Source organism: Magallana gigas, chromosome 3, assembly GCF_963853765.1.
Source record: "Magallana gigas chromosome 3, xbMagGiga1.1, whole genome shotgun sequence".
In the NCBI taxonomy this organism is placed as follows: domain Eukaryota; kingdom Metazoa; phylum Mollusca; class Bivalvia; order Ostreida; family Ostreidae; genus Magallana; species Magallana gigas.
This window is the reverse complement of record NC_088855.1, coordinates 31,604,042-31,624,730: the sequence shown is the minus strand read 5'-3', so window position 1 is coordinate 31,624,730 and position 20,689 is coordinate 31,604,042. Positions and strand designations below refer to the sequence as shown.

The 20,689-nt window shown below is 33.8% G+C and overlaps 1 protein-coding gene across 1 annotated transcript; it reads right to left on the bottom strand.

Annotated features, from left to right (window-relative positions):
* Positions 1 to 305: 305 nt before the first annotated feature.
* Positions 306 to 18,400, bottom strand: LOC105319372 (neural-cadherin). The gene is made up of 21 exons (XM_011416889.4): positions 17,204 to 18,400; positions 12,172 to 12,351; positions 11,353 to 11,593; positions 10,635 to 10,881; positions 9,540 to 9,642; positions 9,152 to 9,257; positions 8,286 to 8,533; positions 7,915 to 8,192; positions 7,714 to 7,825; positions 7,166 to 7,539; positions 6,692 to 7,051; positions 6,064 to 6,267; positions 5,255 to 5,432; positions 4,265 to 4,405; positions 3,846 to 3,961; positions 3,502 to 3,663; positions 2,888 to 3,135; positions 2,280 to 2,539; positions 1,736 to 1,876; positions 1,432 to 1,542; positions 306 to 1,006 (listed from the first exon to the last, which is right to left on the bottom strand). The coding sequence occupies exons 1-21, from the start codon at positions 18,249 to 18,251 to the stop codon at positions 750 to 752; spliced, it is 5,115 nt and encodes a 1,704-aa protein (XP_011415191.3). The 5' UTR covers positions 18,252 to 18,400; the 3' UTR covers positions 306 to 749.
* Positions 18,401 to 20,689: the final 2,289 nt, after the last annotated feature.

The following is a 20,689-nucleotide window of genomic DNA, read 5'->3' as shown; positions in this document are numbered from 1 at the left end:
ATTGTGTGGGTTATTTTTTTTTCTTCAAACAAGTGTATAAATTATGAATTTTTCATTGTATTTCCAGAATTTGGATCAATATTATACATATCTGGGGGTGGGGGGTATTGTTTGGTTTACACGTATAACTTGTCCCCGCTATCTCGGTAAAGTTTTGGACTTAAACACCAATAGTAAAAAGATTTCAACTTAATGATTTAAAATGATATAAATGATACATGTAACTATTTTTCATTTATAAAATGAAAAGTCTCTTTTTCTCAAATAACGACGGATCTAAATACAGATACACGTGTTTATTATTTATTTTATTTGACAAAATATCAGCATCTGTAAAGTGGTGACTTCACATTTCTGGAGGAAATTGTTTTCTCCGCAAAATTACGGTATAACATACCCGAACCAATTAAAAATAATATTCCGAGACAAAAAGGGTAGCATGCAGTTTATAGAAATCATTTTTGTTTATAAAAAAAACTATGATAAAATAATCATTACACTACACACATATACACTTACGGATTGTTATGGCACCAAATTCATCAGCATTTTAATTTAAAAGAAGCAGTTGACAAAAAACTAGTCAATACAATACTAGTATGATTAAATATTAATGAATTAAAATATGAAATGATGATGCAGACGCTGAAATCCAAAACAGAGAATTACTAAATATGAAACAAAAATATCGACAAGATGATGCTAGTAAATGATTTGCACTGGTAACGTGATATTCTAGTTGATATGTGTCAATCAGAATCCTCATATGTATTGTACATATCGGCAAGCTTGGCAAATTTCGGCCCCCATTCCTGGAGGTACTCGTAGTCCTGACTCCCTCCGCTCGATGACGTGTTGATTGAGCTGAGGGACCCGGCCAGGCTTCCCTCACCCTCGTACATAAACTCGTGCAGAGTGTCGTAGGGAGGGGCACCGCTCTCCCCCTCGGCGTCTCCCAGCCGCTCGTTGATGAAATCTCCGAGGTGACCCGTGCTTGGTCCGGACGCTGCAAAAGAGAAGTTGATTCCCATTATATTCCATTATAACCATTTTAACAAGGCCTTGGATTTTTGGTAGGACTTAACTATCTATTTCTTGCGTCAAAACAAGTTAAAAATGACGCTGGTTTCAAGGGAAATATACATCGACTGCGTAGTCTTAGCCAAAAAGCCATACAAATCTTCTTGATTTCAAAGAGCCTTGGCTAAGTGGCCAGCAATGAAATATACAGGCCTACGTCACATTAATGCTGTATGACACAACTACCCAAAGTCCAAGCTCTTGTTGAAGTAGTTCTATTTGTTACAAAATAGATTCTAACCACCAACGCATTGAGCACAATGGTAGGGAACACATTTGTGAATTTCTGGAGAAATCATATATTTTATAAAAAAAAAATATTTATGACACTTTATATTTTATATTATTTACAGGTATTTGGTTTGTCTGATGTTGTCCTAGATTTGGGTATGATAGTGCCTTCTCTAGCATTCACAGGTTTTCTGATGACTGAGATATCATAGCCAGCATAGTCATCCTCTCCTGAAATACAATACAGACATCCAGAAAGAAAATGGCTTTGATGATTGCAACATTATTACGTTGAAAGTAAACGAAATAACATAGTGCAGTGTTGCTATGTTATTGAAAATTTGAAAAGGGCATTCACATGATTTAAAGCATGTGAATTAAAAATTTACGTAAGGCGCAAATGATCTTAATTAAAAACACCAACCTGCACCATCTTCGTCGTAATCCATGACGTCTTCTCTGATGTCATAGTCATCATTGTCGTATGCAAACATGCTTTTATCCTTGTCCATTCTTTTCCGTCTCATGACCAAAAAGGCCACGATAAGAATGACCACTGCTATCACTGAAATAGAGCAGACGACAATTTTGAGATCATCAAACTGATCGTTAAACTATTAATCTAAGCAACAAAAAGCAAGCATTACGTTACTCAAATCATAAAAAACTTTTTTCTTTAATTTCGCTTTCGTTCTATCGATGATTTTTATGTCTTTGAAAAATGAGCCATTTCTATGACCTAGCTTAGATATCCGATACATGGCTCTTGCATCAAAACGTTGAAAATGACGCTGATCTCAAGCAAACCATATATGCACTTGTTTCTGCAATAAAATTTACCCGGTGCTGAAAGAATTACAATGTATGTAAATGGGTTAACTTTATTGCTGACACACGAGCCTGTGCCCATCAGAGTTGGATCCGTGGCAGTGTACATATATGTTCAAGAATGTTAGTTGGATACTCACATGCAGCGAGGCACACCAGTAACACAATTAGCCACGTGTTGTCATCTTCGTTGTTTGTGATGGAGGAGGATGTGACCACCACTACCTCACTGCAATCCCAGTCACTGTACCCCGAGGGGCACTGGCAGGAATAGCCCCGCTCTGAACCATCTGTACAGTTCAGTTGACACGTGCCCCCATTGTGGCAGAGAGCCGTGTTCTTGCAGTAGTCTATGCATTCACAGGTGCCCGCTGCATTTGCCTCTTGGTGAGCGTTACAACTGTGCAAATTAAGACACTAAAAGTGAGAATAGACTATCAAGATGTTTTTTTTTTCATTTTAAGTAAATATGATAAACCTTAATGAAATATCTGTAATCTGTTGATTTCTTATTTGATTGGTTTGAACATATTTTATTGTATATATAATATACAAAGGGTTCGAACACAACTTCTTGCAACTTACTAGGTTCTCACCCAATTTGATTAAATGGATGCTATGTTTAGAGAGTTCTTTTCATTACCATTCTTACATGTATGGTATCGTTTTGGAATGATATTGGTTCTTTTGACCATGTTAATATATTTTTGTCACATCAGCAAAATAACTTGATTAAGGAGAGGCTTACGCTGCTGGGTTAATTGTGACCGTTGTATAAGCATCCTTGGCGGCAAGAGATCGCTTCTTTCGACCACCAGAAGAACTGTCCGTCACCTTCACACTAAACACATATGGCCGGGATTCTAGGGGCGCCAACAGAAACACTTCTCCGGTCGATTGGTCGATTCTAAACACCCGCGGAATAACCGGGTCCCCCCAAATGATGTCATAGGTCAACTGGCAAGGATCCCCACAATCTGGGTCATTAGCGTTGACCTGAAATATTTTGCAAAAAATAAAGTTATGGCGTGAAAAAAAAGATTTTTAAAAACAATTATTAAAAAATTTGTAATTCGTTGAAAAAAATTTTGCTAATTATCATAACACAATGTTTCAATTTATAATAATCAACTAAAAGATTTAAGGACAACAATTCTCTTGAAAACAATAGTTTTATAAGGAAGACTATGTATTTTCTGAAATACAATACCATACTCAAAAGAACAAATTTAAACTACAAGTAGCAACTTAATTAAATAGGTTTTTAAAGTTTCATGAATATTCGTAAATTCTGTATTGAAAACAACTACAAGAGAGCAAAATGGTTTCCGAGTGACAATTACCAATGATGACGTCACCAACCTGAAACAGAGACTCGTTGTAATTTCTGTTGGCCACAATGCTCTTGATGTCGTAATTTCCGGAAAACTCCGGACGTCTGTTGTAAGTTTTTTGCACCCCGATATACACGTTAACGGATGCACTGTACTTCCCATCGTCTGCCGTGAACATAACAGTAATGTTCTGAAACATATTTAATTCATAATAAATAATTCAAGAAAAAAATTCAACAGGTTTTAAGTTTGTACATTTCTTGTGCATATGAATATAAAACTCTAGTTACAATATAATTTCAAGGAAATTTATCGATATTATATTTTATTCAGAAACAATGAAAATATGTCATGTATAACGGGCAAAATTACCGTATTGGCTTGACCGAAAAGAATTCCAGCTACAAAAATGTCGCCGGTATTTTCGTTCACTCCAAAATATCTCGATTCTCCAACAGAATACTTAGTATACTTCGAAGTCTTCTCGTCTTTTAAAATAAATATAAACCCTTTGTCGTACTAAACATTGTGAAGAAATACACATCATATAGAAATGAATATTATACAGAAAGAAAGGTCAAATATTCCGATTCACTGAAAAATCTTGCTGGATTCCCTATAAAAATATAACAGGAGTGATCTTTGTATGTTCTATTTACACGTATATATAATTACGATTTTTCATAATTATGCATTTAATAATCCATTTCATCTTATCTCTTCATATATTTCCAAGCATTTTAACGACTTCTTTGAAACATCATTTTTGAAGACTTGTGGGGATTTATTACCATCTTTGTCCAAGGCTTTGATGGTTCCAACAGGCTGATAAACGGGGGCATTTTCTGGTACAGTGAAGAAATAAGGGTTCTTGGCAAAGTATGGCGGGTTGTCATTGATGTCCTCTATAGTGATCTGGACAACTTTTGATCCTGTTACGAAATAGGAAAAGAATGGTGGGTAAACGTTCGAATTCTATTATTCGATATACTCGTCTGTTGCAAGATACTTATAGCACTCAAAGCGGGTAAGAAAGAAAGGGCAAAATAGTGCTCTGGTTTTATGGGTTTGTCCAGACGATACGAAACGTTTTGGTTGAGACTTGGTTGAGGCTTAAGATGGTCGTATTAAGGATGTCAATTAAGTAACCTTCAGCTTCAGTAGTGTAAACGCGCATATATAAAATACATATATGTATAGTTCTTCCATTATCTCATATTAAATATGCTTATATCAAATATAATTTTAAAAAAAACGCTATAAGCTCTCAGTTTTTGGAGAAACATGTAATTTAACAACACATAAATTCAATGGCTAAAACACAAGCAAACACAATACTACTTAATATATTAAACCAAACTAGCTTGATTCAATTTTTTTGGCAATACTTCACGCATTGGCCTAAAAGATCAAAACCATCAAAACCCAATTTTTGCAACCTTTTAATCCGTTGTTCACTGAAAAAATATGTTTGTAATAAACAAATCTTTACAAAAGCTTCTTGGAGGCGTTTAGTATGAGCTCAAGATTAGTTTATTCTCTCAAACCAAATATATTGGTACAAAAGAAACAAATATATATAATAAATTATTATTAACGGAACCATTCAATAACTGTTGATTTTCTAGATACTACCATGTCATTGATTTAATCAGAAGGTCATCGTAACATAGAGCCTTGTGCTGACTGCTCTAGAGCAGTTCATTCAACAATACGACACTGGACATAGCTTCTTTGAATTCATTCGAACTATCGAACACAGTAGAAGAGTCTTGTTATACCTGTATTGGGACCGGTTTGTCCAGGGATAGAGGATGGGTAGCCGTCTTCAGCAATCACCTGTAGGTCCACTGTATCCGCCGTAAGGACTTCTCGGTCAAACTCGATAAGCGTACTTACCACACCACTAGATTCATCCACCTTAAAATTGGTGTCATTGAACCGAGTTCTATAAGACACCTAAAAAGAAATATATAAATCGATTTGATCATACACCAAATGTCATGACATGCAAGTTTGGTGACAAATTACATTATTTTAAAAATCACCAATTTTGAATACCAGAAAAAATGAATGAGGAATGGCTTTTTCGAAGCAAATTGAGCTGTTTATTTTTCTGATATACTTTCATCTGTATGAATGGCAGTGAAACGTTAGCATCCAGCAATCAAAACCTTCTACAAGCAACTAATTATAGCTTTTCCCACAAACATCAAACGTTGATTAATTTTTGCTGTACCTGAGCTCGAAGCAATAAATTAATAATTTTAATATTCAAATTTCCTTCAAGAAAATTGCAGCTCTTGTTATTAGAACCATTTAACAAGAGCTTGGACTTTGGGTAGTTGTGTCAAACAAAAAAGTGACGTAGGCTTGTCCATTTCATTGCTAGCCACGCAGCCACGGCTGTTGAAATCAACAAGATTTGTCTGGCTTTTGAGATAAGACTACGCAATTAATGCATATTTCGAATTAAACCACATCATTTTTGACATGTTTTGACGCAAGGAATAGATAGATACATCCTATTGAAAGTCCAAGGTCTTGTTAAAATGGTTCTTTGATGATAAACAGTGTATGGTACGCGTACCTTGTTGAACAGTGGGTTACTGTCCCCATCGTGGGCCAATAAAATACCGACTTCCTCCCCAACCGCCTGCTCCTCTTGTACCGAAAACTTTATTTTACCAATGCTGGGGTTCTCCCTGTTCACAAATATCGGAGCTTTGTTGTTGGTGTCATTTATTTGAAAGAGGAAGTAAGAATCTTCGTATTTTTGGTCATTTCCTTGGCCCTGTTTCATAAGATTATAATATATATCATGACATAACATAAATTATTAATAAAAAGTTTCAATTATATGATCCAAAAAAAGTATGAAATAAGTAAGATTATAGAAAACTTGGGAACTATAAAAATGGGTGGTGACTTAATTTTAGTGGATTTCGAGGGTCTTTATCCCCCTTATCTTTGACAAATTTTATTAAACGCAGTATTTACATGCATTCATTACTCATACATGTTTAATCAATAAGTCACGAAATTACGTCTTCACGAACGTGTTATAAGTGACAATATACGAAAATTGCCCCCACAAAATTTAATGATTTCATGTTATCTTGATATATAAAATTTCTAGGTTTTGCCTTTAGTTAATTAAGCAAATTACATATATGTATGCATAATGCCGTAACTTTGTTATGAACAAATGAGCTTACCGTGTACACTCTTATTTGCACGACCTTTGTGTCTTTTTCATCATCAAAGTCCCCTGCTGCATGCAACTCAAATTTTCTATTATCGCTTGCCGGAACTGAAATCTTAAACTTGTCAGTCATTTCGGAAGACTGGCATTTTACGATTAATCTGGCACCAGTAATAGTTGTTCCGAATGACACGGTGTTGATCAGAGCGTCAGTTCTCGTGTTGTCATCAATGATCTGGTCCGGGTTATTTTTATCACTGGGCCAAATCTTTGTTACTGAAGAGTTACTGACAACAATGTCAACAAAGGTTGTTGAGTTCTGTGGTATTTCCCCTTTATCCGATGCTAAAACTTGTAAACTCACACGTTCTGGCTGAAAAAAATATATTCAAAGGTATATTAAGTCATTTACTCCAATGTTTGAATTATGTATCTATTTAATCGATACATGAAGCATGCCTTTTATGCAGCAGACGCTTTCACTTACAGCATCGGAAAGGTTTTGATTTACAATAATCATCCCCGTTTTGGTCATGATGTTAAAGTAATTCCCTGGATTGTCAACTAACGAGTATACTACTTCAGCATTTTCCCCAGAGTCTATATCGAACGCTCTAATGTTCAACGCTACGTCACTAACACTAGAGTCACGTGACACCCTTCCTTCGTCGCGTCCTTGACAGCCTTGTACGTTTTCCCCCGAAAGAAACACCGGGGCGTTGTCGTTTATATCGATGACGTCAACAATGAAGGAACACTCGCTGCTGAGTGGGGGCTGGCCGTGGTCGGTCGCAATGACCGTCACCTTCAGAATGTCCCTCAACGTCTCACGGTCAAACTTGACGTTACTTTTGATTACTCCTGAAAAGATGGTATATATTCTTCTTAAATTCATTAGTTCTTAGATCAAAATAGTGTTTGCATCATCAAAATTATGAATAATTATAACTTTTTGCACTTGTTGTTTTTCTAGTTTTTGGTAAAAAATGTAATTTGCATTATCAATGTTCAAGACAATTATAAGTTTTCACTAACCAGATCCGTTTATCTTTTCTATGGTAAAGTCTAGCGTAAGGTCATCTCTAAAACTAAGAATGGTATAGTCTACCACGCCGTTCTCTCCTTTGTTTCTATCTGTTGCTGATACCTATAATGCAATCACCGAAAACTGCAGACAAAAAAACTTCATTTGAATCAGTGTTAGTTAACATTTTATATTCAAGTCGTTAGACTCACCGTTAAAACAACTGTTCCTCTGGGTTCTTCTTCTAGAATTGACGCGTTATAGTACGACCTGCAATCCACAAACTGGGGTTTGAAGTTTTTGCTGTCCACGATGTTGATTTTGATGGGTTGCGTTGTCGTATGAGCTGTGCCGTATTCACAGCAACTCCCATCATCCTGAGCCTCCACAATCAACTCATAGGAGTCTTGGTTATCTGGCAGTTGACTTCCTGGTATCGATATCGTTATTTTCCCGGAAGTTTGGTCAATACTGAATATTGAACTGGATCCTGCAAGACAATTATTTTGATCAATTTACACTTCTGCATATTACGAACATGTGGAAAAAATTATTTCGATCCGATTTTTTAACGTATATTTACCTAGAAATCTGTATGTCACTTTATCCCCATCCTTGTCAATGGCTTTGACATTCATCACGGTGCGACCCGAATCGATCGTGTCTTGTATTGTGCTTTCATTGCTGCTCGTAAATGTGGGTGCTTCGTCATTTACGTTCTGTATGTACACAACAACTAGTGACGTAATGTTGTAGCCATCGACTGTCACGTGGAAGGTGTATGAATGGTCCTGGTAATACGCATCACTTGCTGCCTCGTAGTCTAACTGACTGTAAATCAAAGTGTAGTATAGCGAAGTCCTAGGGACCAATGGATTTACTTCGTTATATCCGTCATTCGTTATAAAAATTATACGTATAACGAATTCGTAATAATAACTATAGCGAATTCACTATATACATGTTTTCTTTCACCACACTACAATTTTTGTTAATTGAGGCTTAGAATGAAAATACATTTTTTGATATTTTAAACAATCGATCGGATTGTAAATTGAAGAATTTATTTTAAAATAAATTCATTCAATTTATTATGTTAAATGGTCGTGCAAACTTTTTAAACTTTAAAGAAATTCGCTATAAAAATGTTAAATTTCATTCTTATTTACCTCTACGGGACTCAAAATCAGTTCGCTATATCCGCAAATTCGTTATATCCGAATTCGTTATAACCGTAAAATTTTGCAGATTTGTTAATAATTTTACCAGGAACTCGAAAAAAAATTTGATATGTCCGAGGTTTTGCTAAATCCGTGTTCGTACTAAACGAGGTTTAGTGTATGGATTCAGTTTCATATTTGATTTTATAATATGATAAATTAAAATTAAACATTTATCACCTTTTCTGAATAACCCTAGGACCGAAATAACGATGGTAAATGTACTGACCTCCTCACTCGGATGATGCCTTTTCCATTCGAGTTTTCAACCCAGAACACAGACGAGTCAACGCTGTAGTTAAAATTCTGCGTGCCATTGTTCCCCATGGTCTCCACTGAAATAATAATATAAAAAAAAACTTAATTACGATCGCTTTACTAGTACTGCGGGTTTGCTATCAAGTATGACGGAATATACCACAGGAAGAAGCTCCATCATTCCACTAACTGAATATTAACAATATTAACTGAAAGGTTATCAAAATACCTCTACTAATTTTTTTGTCACCTTATCAGGCCTTTCTTTCAGTTGACATCAGTCAACAAAATGACGGAATTCTACATGTATTTTGTAGAAATATATTTTTCCAAAAAAAATAACATAAAATAAAACCAACCAGTCAAAACGGAATCGTTGACTTTCAGACTCTCCAGCACGGTTTGCGTGTAGACGGGCAACGTAAACATTGGTTTGTAATTCTTCAGAAGATGAACAGTCAGCTGAAAAGCCACAAAAAAGCAAACTATGCTTTGTTCCCAACTGAATAGTTTTCTTGGGGGGAAAAACTTTTTTAAAGCTCTTTTAATTGGGTAATTGATTTGAAAGGGACTTGGACACGATTTGACTTAAAATTTTCAAATTTTATTTTTCCATTCTCAATATTTATACTGATAAATATAGAAGTTTATAATGCTATGTCAACATTTAAAAGTCAAATATCAAGTTATAAGCAAGATACAGAGTTCATAATTCTTTGTTTTGTAAACAAAGATCGAATATTGTCATTTTTACATATGTGTTGCATTTGTGTAAGTTTCAATCAAATGTATTTTTTTTTGTTGATAATAGTATTTATGAAGATATTGAACAAGTTTAAAATGTTTTTTACATGTCATTTTGTCTAAGAAATGGTAATTCTCTACATTACATTTTTTGTAAACAACTATAAGACTCGAACTTTGTTTACATAACAATCAATTCCTACCTATGTATCTTGCTTATAACATGACTTTAACATTCAATATTTTGGTCAATTATTTAAAATGCACCAGTAAACCATTTTATACATAAAAAATAGAAATAAAATTTTTGATCTCAAATCGTGTCCAATTTCCTTTATAAACAATGCAGGTATCTCTGTTATACCAGGCTCGTAGATTTGTTTTTTTACTCACAATTAGCAAAAATATTTACATTTTTAGCAGTCATTGTCTGTGATAACATTACGAATCAATTTTGAACCCTAAAACCCGATAACTTCATAAAACATGAGTGACACAAAATGGGCGTGTCTTACAACATAACCGAGACACGGTATTGGCTTCGCCGCGTAGTAATACATAGCATGTGCTTCATGAAAAAATAGTGGTTTTAAAAATATTGTTTTAAAGTATAGAAATTCGAAATAATATCAATATAAGTACTCAAAGAATGATTCCTTATTTCATAAATAGATCGATTGAAAATTCACTTCGTCAATTTTTAAACTTACGTCGACGTTTGTCGATAATCCCGTAAAAGAATCCTGGGCCTGGATGTACAAGGAGTACTGAGGGGGATCCACGCCCAACAACAGCTTGGATAGTACTCGGAGATTTCCGTCTGGAGAAATGTCAAATTTATCAGATGTGGTGGAGGTGGAGCTATACACCGAATAAGTCGTGGTGCCACCCGAATCAGCCTGGAAGTTCAGAGTTTGAACAGGTGAATTGTCTCCGTTACTATCCAAAAGGGGAAATCTGAAAGAGCGGAATAAAAATGTGTTTATTGTGTTGCTCTGTGTACAGAAAAAATCTAATGACATTTCTAACAAATCAAATTTGATCTTATGGTATTCTTTAATTGTTCAAATCTTGTAAAATTGCTTTGAATGAAAGAATCCTAAAAAAAGAATAAGAGGCCTAAATGTATCTGCATGTTCAGTAAAAATATTTTTACCCCCCCCCCCCCCAGTATAAAAAATTAGAATATTTATTTCAAAATTTCCACTTTTTGTGGTACTAAGTACGTCATGGAAAGTAGAAGTAACATACTAGTACACAATGGTTTGATTTTCAAAGTGAAATAATTTCTTTCTCAGTCAACACTACATGTATTTTATCTTTAGGTTTGTAGTGAAGTTACTCAAGAAATGTAAATTCAAATGCCACGGTGATGTAACTACTAATATAATGATGCTTTAGGCATCTTTGATAAATAACGATCCTTACATTTGATTGATTTCATTGTCGTCTCGAACGTTTGCAGAGTATGACGAAGAGAAAAACTGGGGCCCTCTTCTCCCCATCCTGACCGTTACCGTGGCCTCTGTCGTCTGCAGTACCGGGGCCGCGATGTCCGACACATAGACGGTTATGACGTAATCAGTCCCATCTGTATCGTTGACATCATTAAAGATCCTGGCAGTCATGATATTTCCGGTGTTTTCGTCCACATCAAAGTCAAGAGAACCTTTAAAAGTAGAATTTAATCAAAGTTTTGGAAATAAAGAGTCATTTTTCAGAGATTAAATATTTACCTTTAAATATCCAACTAGTAGTTTATAAACTTTGTATTCTGAAGATGGAAATCTTTTAAATAAAAAACTATTTATTTTTCCATGAAGCCTTCGAGTATTTTTTAAAAACGTTATAAAAACAAAATGAAGATTAATGTTTTTTTCTGATATCATTCTTTTTTTTATAATTTTAATGGAATGTTTTGATTTTTTGGAAAAATATACCTTGAAAAAGGAGTTCTATTAAATACAGTACAACATGTATAAATGAATATTGCATGTACATGTATTACTGCATGCATTTTCATATGATTGTATGGCTTCACAATTTTTTTTATCAATTTAGGATAAAAAAAAAAACAACATTATTTATATTTATTCATAACTATAAAACCTCAAGTAGCTTTACAAATGTAGTGTGTTTTTCATATTTTATATAAAGTACTGCTCTTACACATATTTGATATCAAAAGGATTTTTTAATATTTTTTTTTCGCATAAACTGTTAATGAAGGTACCAGGTATGGTTTACCATTATTGTAGAACCGCAAACTGCTTCCGGGATCTGGATCCGATGCGCTCAGGGTATACACGGTTGTCCTTAAAGGGGCGTTACTGCGCACAGTAGACAGGAAAGGGCGTGGCTCGTTCACAAAGACCGGAAATTCGTCATTGCTGTCGAGGACTTTTAGGTGTACTGTATAGCGAGTGACTGAAATAAATAGTTTTTATTCGGTTAAATATAAAAAGAGTTAGAGGGCACATTACAGTTTCAAATTATATTATGTAATATATAATATATACATTAAGACAAGTTTCCTTTTGTTGGTTGTATGTTATTACGGGCCGCCAGGAGGCGGCCCGTTATTACCGTCTTCCTTGGAAGACGGTATAAAGAGTTGAAATAATTTACAGTCTCCGGGTTGTGCACTTCCTCTCCTTTGTGATTGGTAGAAAATACATGATGTAAAAATTTACATTTATTTCATTGGTTGAAATAGTGTTCGGCACACGGGAGGTAATTTTCTGATGATCATTTTCACGTACGACTTAACAAATTTCGTAGATTTCTTATCTTAAAAAGTGAGAAAACGAAAAAAGCAATACAAAAAGCTATGAATGAAATTCAGTCTTTGATTTTCAGGTCCAACTAGTTGAAAGCAATATTCAATAATATCTATTGAAGCTGTTTGCTTTTTTTTTTTTTTATTTAGATACAAAAATGTAAAAAAAAAAAAAATGATGCGGTATGGCTAATATCGGTAAAGATATGTAAAACTACATGTAATAATTGTTGAACAAAATGCTGAATGCAGCTATATAACTTTGATTTTATCAAAATAATACGAGTCTGTGACCCTTCTTAAGACCTCTTTTACCCTACTATAGTCGATATCAACTAAGAAGCTCGGGTACGCATTTCTCAATTTTAGACACGCTGGCTTAAAAGATACATAATGACATAAAAATGTTCCACGCGCCATGAGGAAGGTGACATTTATATAAAAAAAGAATTAAATTGTCTTTGATAACTAAATGCTGTTTCGGGTTCGCTCTTAAGACGGTAAGCTTTTTTTAAAAAGCTAAACTTGTTTGATACACATTTAAATATTGTTACTGCGTTTCTGCGGGATAGCTTTTTTTTTTTAATGAATTGATATAATGCTCATGTTTATCAATTAAAAGTAAATTTGCATGTAGAAATATGTTTAATGCCTTTTAAAAATATTACATATTTTTTGTTTTGCTCGTAAATGAAAAGTTGGTCAAAGACTGTCGTTTTAGACGCATTTTTATCGAGACTATAATATATTCGGAAAATTTCGGAGTTTTTCATTGTATCGGGATCGGTATACGGGACATACTAAAGACCTGAAATACTAAAGACCTGAATGACATGAACTTTTATATAAATGATGTATTTGAATTTCTATGTGCTGCGTCAAATAAAATGACTTTGTGTGTGAATTTATATTGCCATATGCTTTTTGGAAGAACATTATCATGAAATGACATCCATATCATTTTTTACGCATACATTTGAAAGGACTGAAAATTTGTATGGACCTGAAAATTTGAGCTAACCTGATTTATTTTTAATTTTTTTGAAATAAAAATGATTATCTTCATAAACTGTAAGATTTATAATTCCATTTAGGAAAAATTATCGAACTCTATTCTTAATAATAATAGTAAAATGTTAAAAATCAAAACGAGTTGCTGAAAATATAGCAATTAAAATTAAAATCTACCATTAAAATTAGTACAACCAATTCGTTATTTTCTTTGCGGTGTGTTTTTTATGTAAACAACCAATGATGATTCACCCAACAATTATCTTTTTGCGGCCCATTTGACGCTTGCGTCAATATGATTTCTTGTTTAATCTTTGGAAAGAAATCTTATAAGGAGATCAAATCTAACAAGTTTTGTTGTTGTAGAAAATAACAAAAGAATGCATAAAATAAACAATGTCCTATGCGTCAAATTTATCAACTTGCTTGTTAATGTGCTAACTGTATGTGCGGCCCATAGCTACTACTGATCAATGCTTACAATTGGTCAATATTTTGGTCGACAATTAATTGAGGTGGAATAACACGCCTGGAAATAGTCACTTAACTTAACAGTAAATTTTTTGATTATGAAAGATATAACGATAAATAAACTGACTGTACATATGTCAAATAAGCGAAAAATTTGCAGATTGGGGATAAAAAATGAATATCTAAAAAATTCAATTCAGTAAGTAACAACAAAAGGCCCTGCGGGATTCGAACTCGGAACGTGCGGATCACAAGCCCGCCACTTATCCGCTCGGCTATGCAATAAGTTAAATGTTATCGTCGATAAAATCCTTTTAATAGAACGAAATGTCGTTTCGATCAGATGTCAGCCATTTTGTGACGATATGTTATTCGACCTTAAATATTTTTTTTAATCAAATACTGATCTAAAACTAATATTCCATTAAACAGAGCCGACCTGTCAGATTGACCAGTCGCTTTGTTGTATGTGTGCATTGTATTTATAGACTAAGCTCTTCTGACCTGGGCTGCATTTTACAAAAGAACTTACGACAGAGTCGTGAATATTTTCAGTCTCATGGAATGTTATTTAAAGAACAAAACCATATTTATTCATAATAATATTTTACAGTCATGAGACTGAAACATTGATTAGTTTGTGATTAATTAGCATTCATTACTTTGGTCGTGAGTCGTAAGTTCATTTGTAAAACGCAGCCCTGGAGAACTGATAATTGGTTCATTCGCCATTAAAAGTAATTAAATTAAATTAAGGAAGGTATTGACCTACAGCTAACATGCCCTTAAATGGGATTAATACTCAAATACATGTAAATGAACTATATTTACGAATAAAATCTTGCAAAGACTTTTATTATTCTTCTACTTTTAAAATCATATTAAAAATCAGCCTTTAAATGTAATTAATATCGGTCGTTTCTGTTTATGATGTATGAAAATTAATTTTCAGAGCAACAGTATGCATATGTACAACGCAAGATTAGCCGAACACATGCACGTAAAATATATATTTCTAAATACAGTATATATAACACTGTGCCGGGTAATTATGCCAGTGCCAAGGTGGCATTTTTGCACCCGTCTAAGCTGCATATATTGAAAAATTCAAATATGCCACATGATAGATCATTGCTTAAAGAGTTTACAACCACCTTTGTTATCATCGTAACTCACCTGTCAGGTGAGATATTTACCTTTCAAAAATAAATTCCTACAGGAAGATTATTTTTCCCATAGGAAAAACAATATTCCTACAGGAAATTTGAAATTTCCTATCGGAATACAAGAACTTCCTACAGGAATTTCAATTCCGACAGGACTTGATTTAATCCGATAGGAAATATTAGTTTCCTATAGGAAAACTGCCCCTCTGAATCAAATTCCCACAGGAAATACAATTCTCCTACAGGAAATATAATTCTTCTAGGATTTTTGGGATAGGATTGTCAATATTTCCTGTAGGAGAATCATTTCTCCTATGGAAATTATAATTTTCCTATGGGATATTAATTTTTAAAGGTAAATATCTCATCTGTCAGGTGAAACACACTAAAAACAAAAGTGGTTATATACTCTCTAGACAATGGTCTATCATTTGGTAAAAATGGATTTTTCCGAAACTGCATCTCAAGAGGGTGTAAAAATGCCACCTTGGCACTGGCATAATTATCCGACACAGTGTTGTATACAGGTGGTATGCTCTTGAGGACATTTATGTACGGATTAATTACATATATTGACGTTTCAAGGTTACTTCTTAATATTCAAACAACTTAGTCATAAATTTTAGGGGTTTTGACAATGTTCTTCTGACAAAGACTATTATTCCAAGCGAAATCAGAAATATCTGATGTTCACATTACTAACATTACTGTTATTTTTTAAATAGAAGTTTCAGTCAGCACAAGTGTGCTGTCATTCCGTACATTATTTACATAAAGCTTACCAAGTAAATCTATTTTACTAATATTTGATTTGATAAAAAAATCGTGACTTATTTGGCAAGGGAATGTCAACACACGTGTATTTGTATTTTGGAAAATTTAATTGCCTCTTATTGACAACAATGGCTTTAAATGTTATTCTGGTTACTGTCTGTCACCTAATCAGATTTTTAACTCTATTATTGATAACTACATTATATTGGCTTTGAATATCATATCCATGAAAGAATTATCGAAAATACAGATTTAAAACACAACTCAAATATTACAATAATTTCTTCATCTCAAGTTTACAATCTGATGTTGCTGGTTCTGCAGACATTTATTAAATAACTTGGATTAAATATGGTAATTTGGGAATAACAGAATTATCACACGCATTGCAACGCCACATTTTACCTTATATACAAATGTAAACTTGTAAAGATGACGTCATAATTGACATTTTTAAGAAAAAATGATTTATATGAATAATTTATTTTCTTAATTTAATCAAATGCGCAACATCTGTTGTCGATAGCATCAAATTTGGGTTTATTTCTTATTTAAATATGTACACCGTATATTTAGATATTTTATAATCATACGCATTGGTTCTTTTAGAGGAGTACTAAAGGTCATTGTATTCATTACACTAGCCACTGCAATGGGTATCTAAAGCTTTTGTTGACCATTTGAATCTTATCGTAAACTGGCTAATATCCCCTCTACTACCTGTGCGTTACAGAACTTAGCGGCTCTTATCTGGAGTGTTTTAAACATTCAAATTTACAGCCTGAAAGCGAGCATCATATGATGGCCGTTTGAAAATTCTGAATTAAAATTTGAAATTAAACAGAGTTAAATAACGTTTACTTATTCTATGTAAGTAAAAATTAATGCTCATGTATATTTACCTAAAAATCCTCTGCAGGCTTTATTATATTTAAGACATTATTAAAATACTTTTTGAGAGGGTTTCGTGTATGTGTTTATGTGTTAATGGGGAAGGAATGTCTTTTATTCGTTTGATTACTTTAAATTGTTTGCAGTGGATACTTCCGAAGTGTTTCCATTGAGTCTGAAAATATACCTTGTCCTCCTAATTCTGATTTGACCTCAATTCGAATAGTGTATACCCGGTGTCCTTTATCATAGTCAAGACGAGCGCCATCTTTTAAGGTAACATTGCCGTCTGCATCGATTTGAAAAATTTCTTCCGGTAGTGCTTCTAATATTTCGAAAGACATTCCATTGTTTTGAGACGGATTATCCAGAATGTTGAATAAAACCCCCGTATTGTTTTCATACACAGAAATGTTCTTTGCCACATTTCTTGGTACAACTGTGGAGATTTGGCGCTTCATGACGTCATGAGATTCTTGTACACTAATATATCTGTCTTCTGAATCTTCAATATCAGAACCTATGAAAAGCTCTGCATTATAATAGTACGTCTGGCGTTCGCTTTTGAACACTAAAATAAATAGAAACGTTGAAAAGGTTTCACTCTTCAGAAAACTTGGTTCTTTTAATATTTCAACTTCATTTGCACTGTTTATTTTTACTTTGAAATGTTCAGACAACGGTCCTAATAAATGAAATGACTTATATTGATCGGTTTCACCGCCAGGTGGAGTTAAACTTTCAACGGTCCCAACCAATGCTGGGAAATCGTTAAGCATTGAGCTATGGAGTATAGGTGAGGACATAGAAACTGAATTTGACGAATCCACAATATGAATGATGAATTTTTGCTCTGCCGCCATATTGGTGTAGCAACTATCTTTTGTTTTCACCAAGACCGGAAGTGTTTCTTGTTCGAAACTCACGGCATCTTTGGCCAAAATGATATTTCCTGATTTTGAAATGTCAAAACCTTGCGAATCGAAAGCACCTGAAAACGAACAGTCCAAATCACTACAACCACACTTTGCCACCATGTCGCCTTTCTTTGCGGCTTTTGATACACTTAACTCGATAATGTTACTTCCAACACAATCCGAGAAGACCATCAATACACACAGGGCAAGCCTCATAATGGCCGCCATTTTGTTTCTTCCTTTTGTTTTGTTTTCCTTTACGGATAATATATTAAATATTCCATATAAACACACATCAAAAAAAAAAATCCTATCCATGTACTAGTACAGTCCCCGTTTGTAAGTGAAACACGATAAAAGTATTTCCGATAACATTATTTCTTTCTTCTGCTGTTTTTGGACCTTGGCTGTGCTTTATGGAATGTGTTGAGTGCGTTATCAGTTACCTGTTCAAACAAGGTAGCTGCGTTATCTGGACTTAGGTGAGGGGCAGAAAATTCAAATCACTTCAAAACCGGGCACTTAGTCATTTATGGTGGGTACAATAATACCCGGCTTCGTCATACAACAAGTATTTGAAAAGTGAAAAAAAAGAGGTTGGCTTTTTTCGGAGTGGGTGCGCGTTTCATTCCTTACCTGTAGTTTTTTTTTTAATCTTTTGAGTATGTAGGAGTTACATACCAAATAGTAAGGTCTGACATCAAAAACATTTCTATTAAAATCTTGAGGTATACCTTGTAGTCGGGATAGAATGCACAGTCATGCACATACATGACTGTACTATTGCAGACTATAAAAAGTTTTATGACTATTGATTGAGGCTAAAATCAACAAAACCCCTGGGAGTCATCTTTCCAAACTGAGGATGCATCAGTCTTTGAACTAAGTCTACCTTGTACTATGTAAAGTTATTCCGAGTGTAATTTAAAAAATTAATAATAATATTCGGAAAGGGAGGGGGGGGGACATTGGATAAATAGTCGAATTTTCTTATTTCGACAGAACAGAGTAACAGAACAGGTGTTGGTAGTTTCTGCCATGGCTTTATTTTTGTACAAAATGAAACGATGATAAATTGATAAATCTAAAACAATGATCAATGATAAGATTATAAGTCAATGATAAGGTTTATAAGTCAATGATACGGTTTATAAGTCAATGATAAATAATATTTGAACTGACGTTATTTGTGATAATTGGTTTTACCAGGAATAAAATATTATATAATATGACAATGACAATGATAAATGGCAATAAACTACTGGTCTACATCGACTTTCCAAAGGTACATGATGTCAAATATGCGCTACATCATGACCCACAATTTTATACTTGCTTGTATTACCTTCAAAGACCTAATTTTGTTCTCGGTTAAAGAAAAATTTCATGAACCAGTAGTTTCTAATCAGGTTGCGTAGCTATTGATGTTCTGTCGATGAGAGTTGTCTTCCGTGGTTGTATCAAACAGTACATTATATGAAACTTGTTCTTCAATTCATTTGAGAATATCGGCATTTAAATTACGTTTAAAATATCAACTGTCAGAACAAGCACTAGAACCACGATTCCAATAAATCAGCATAAAAATGATTCTAATCATCTGCAAAATGTTCCACCAGTTCTGAACATTTTGTCCTTTACGATACCGATTTTGTAAGTAAGTCGTTATCAATTCATTGGAAAGGTTGTCTATATTTGTCAAAAAAATAATTGTTCGTTTTGATACTTAAATCTTTCAAACTATTCTTCCTCAAATGACCTTGTATAGGTACATTTGTAAATAGATATTTTTTGTACCTCATGGTCCACTGATATATATGGTTCGAAAGAATAACAAAGAAAAACATGATTAATTTTAATGATAGTGCGAATTCAATGTTTGATGATGATGATGATGATGATGATGATGATGATGATTGCGGCGATGATAACAACGAGGACGATCATGACAGATTGTGGCTAATTTAAATAATGTTGGTTATTTTGAGGAAAGTCATCATTTCTTGTTAACAACCATCATCACACAGTTTTCCCTCAATCATTGCATAAGGGCATATTACCATACATTAAACCAAGTTCCCTGATTGTGCATATCAATCATATAATACTAACTCCCCGAACAGGACACTGACAGAATTGAGAAATTATCCTTCCTCAATATTTTTATAGAACGTTAATCATAATTTGTCGGAAATACCATATCAGGTAAAATATACTTTTTTTCCCTATGCCTTTGGGTATTCCGAAATGATTATAAATTCAAACACTTTGAAAATTCATAAAAATGACACTTTGATTGGAAATGCTGAATAAAACATGAATTCCACTGCAGTTTATGCCGAGATCAAAGCGATGCCGCAGACATTATTCTCCAATGTATACCCTAGACGTTAAATTATAAATATATGAATAGTGCCTGTTTGGGAGGGTAAGAGTTGAAATTGACACCCCGAGAAAAGCATTGTCAAACGACGCGAATCGGAATCGAGGTGTGTTAATTTCCACTCTTATTTATAGGGTCTCTCCTCTGTATGAATAATATTTTTTTAGAATATTGTTTAACGTCAATAGCGAACTGTTTGATTTTGATTGGATAGAGTGTAGCATTATATATTTATAATTATGTACATATGTTTCAACAGCTTATAATTCATTTGAATTTAGCCAATAAACAATACAATACAATCTCAATATCCTCCCAAACAGGCACTATTTAGTTAATTATACTGAATATCTTAATTTCAAAGAAAACTTTA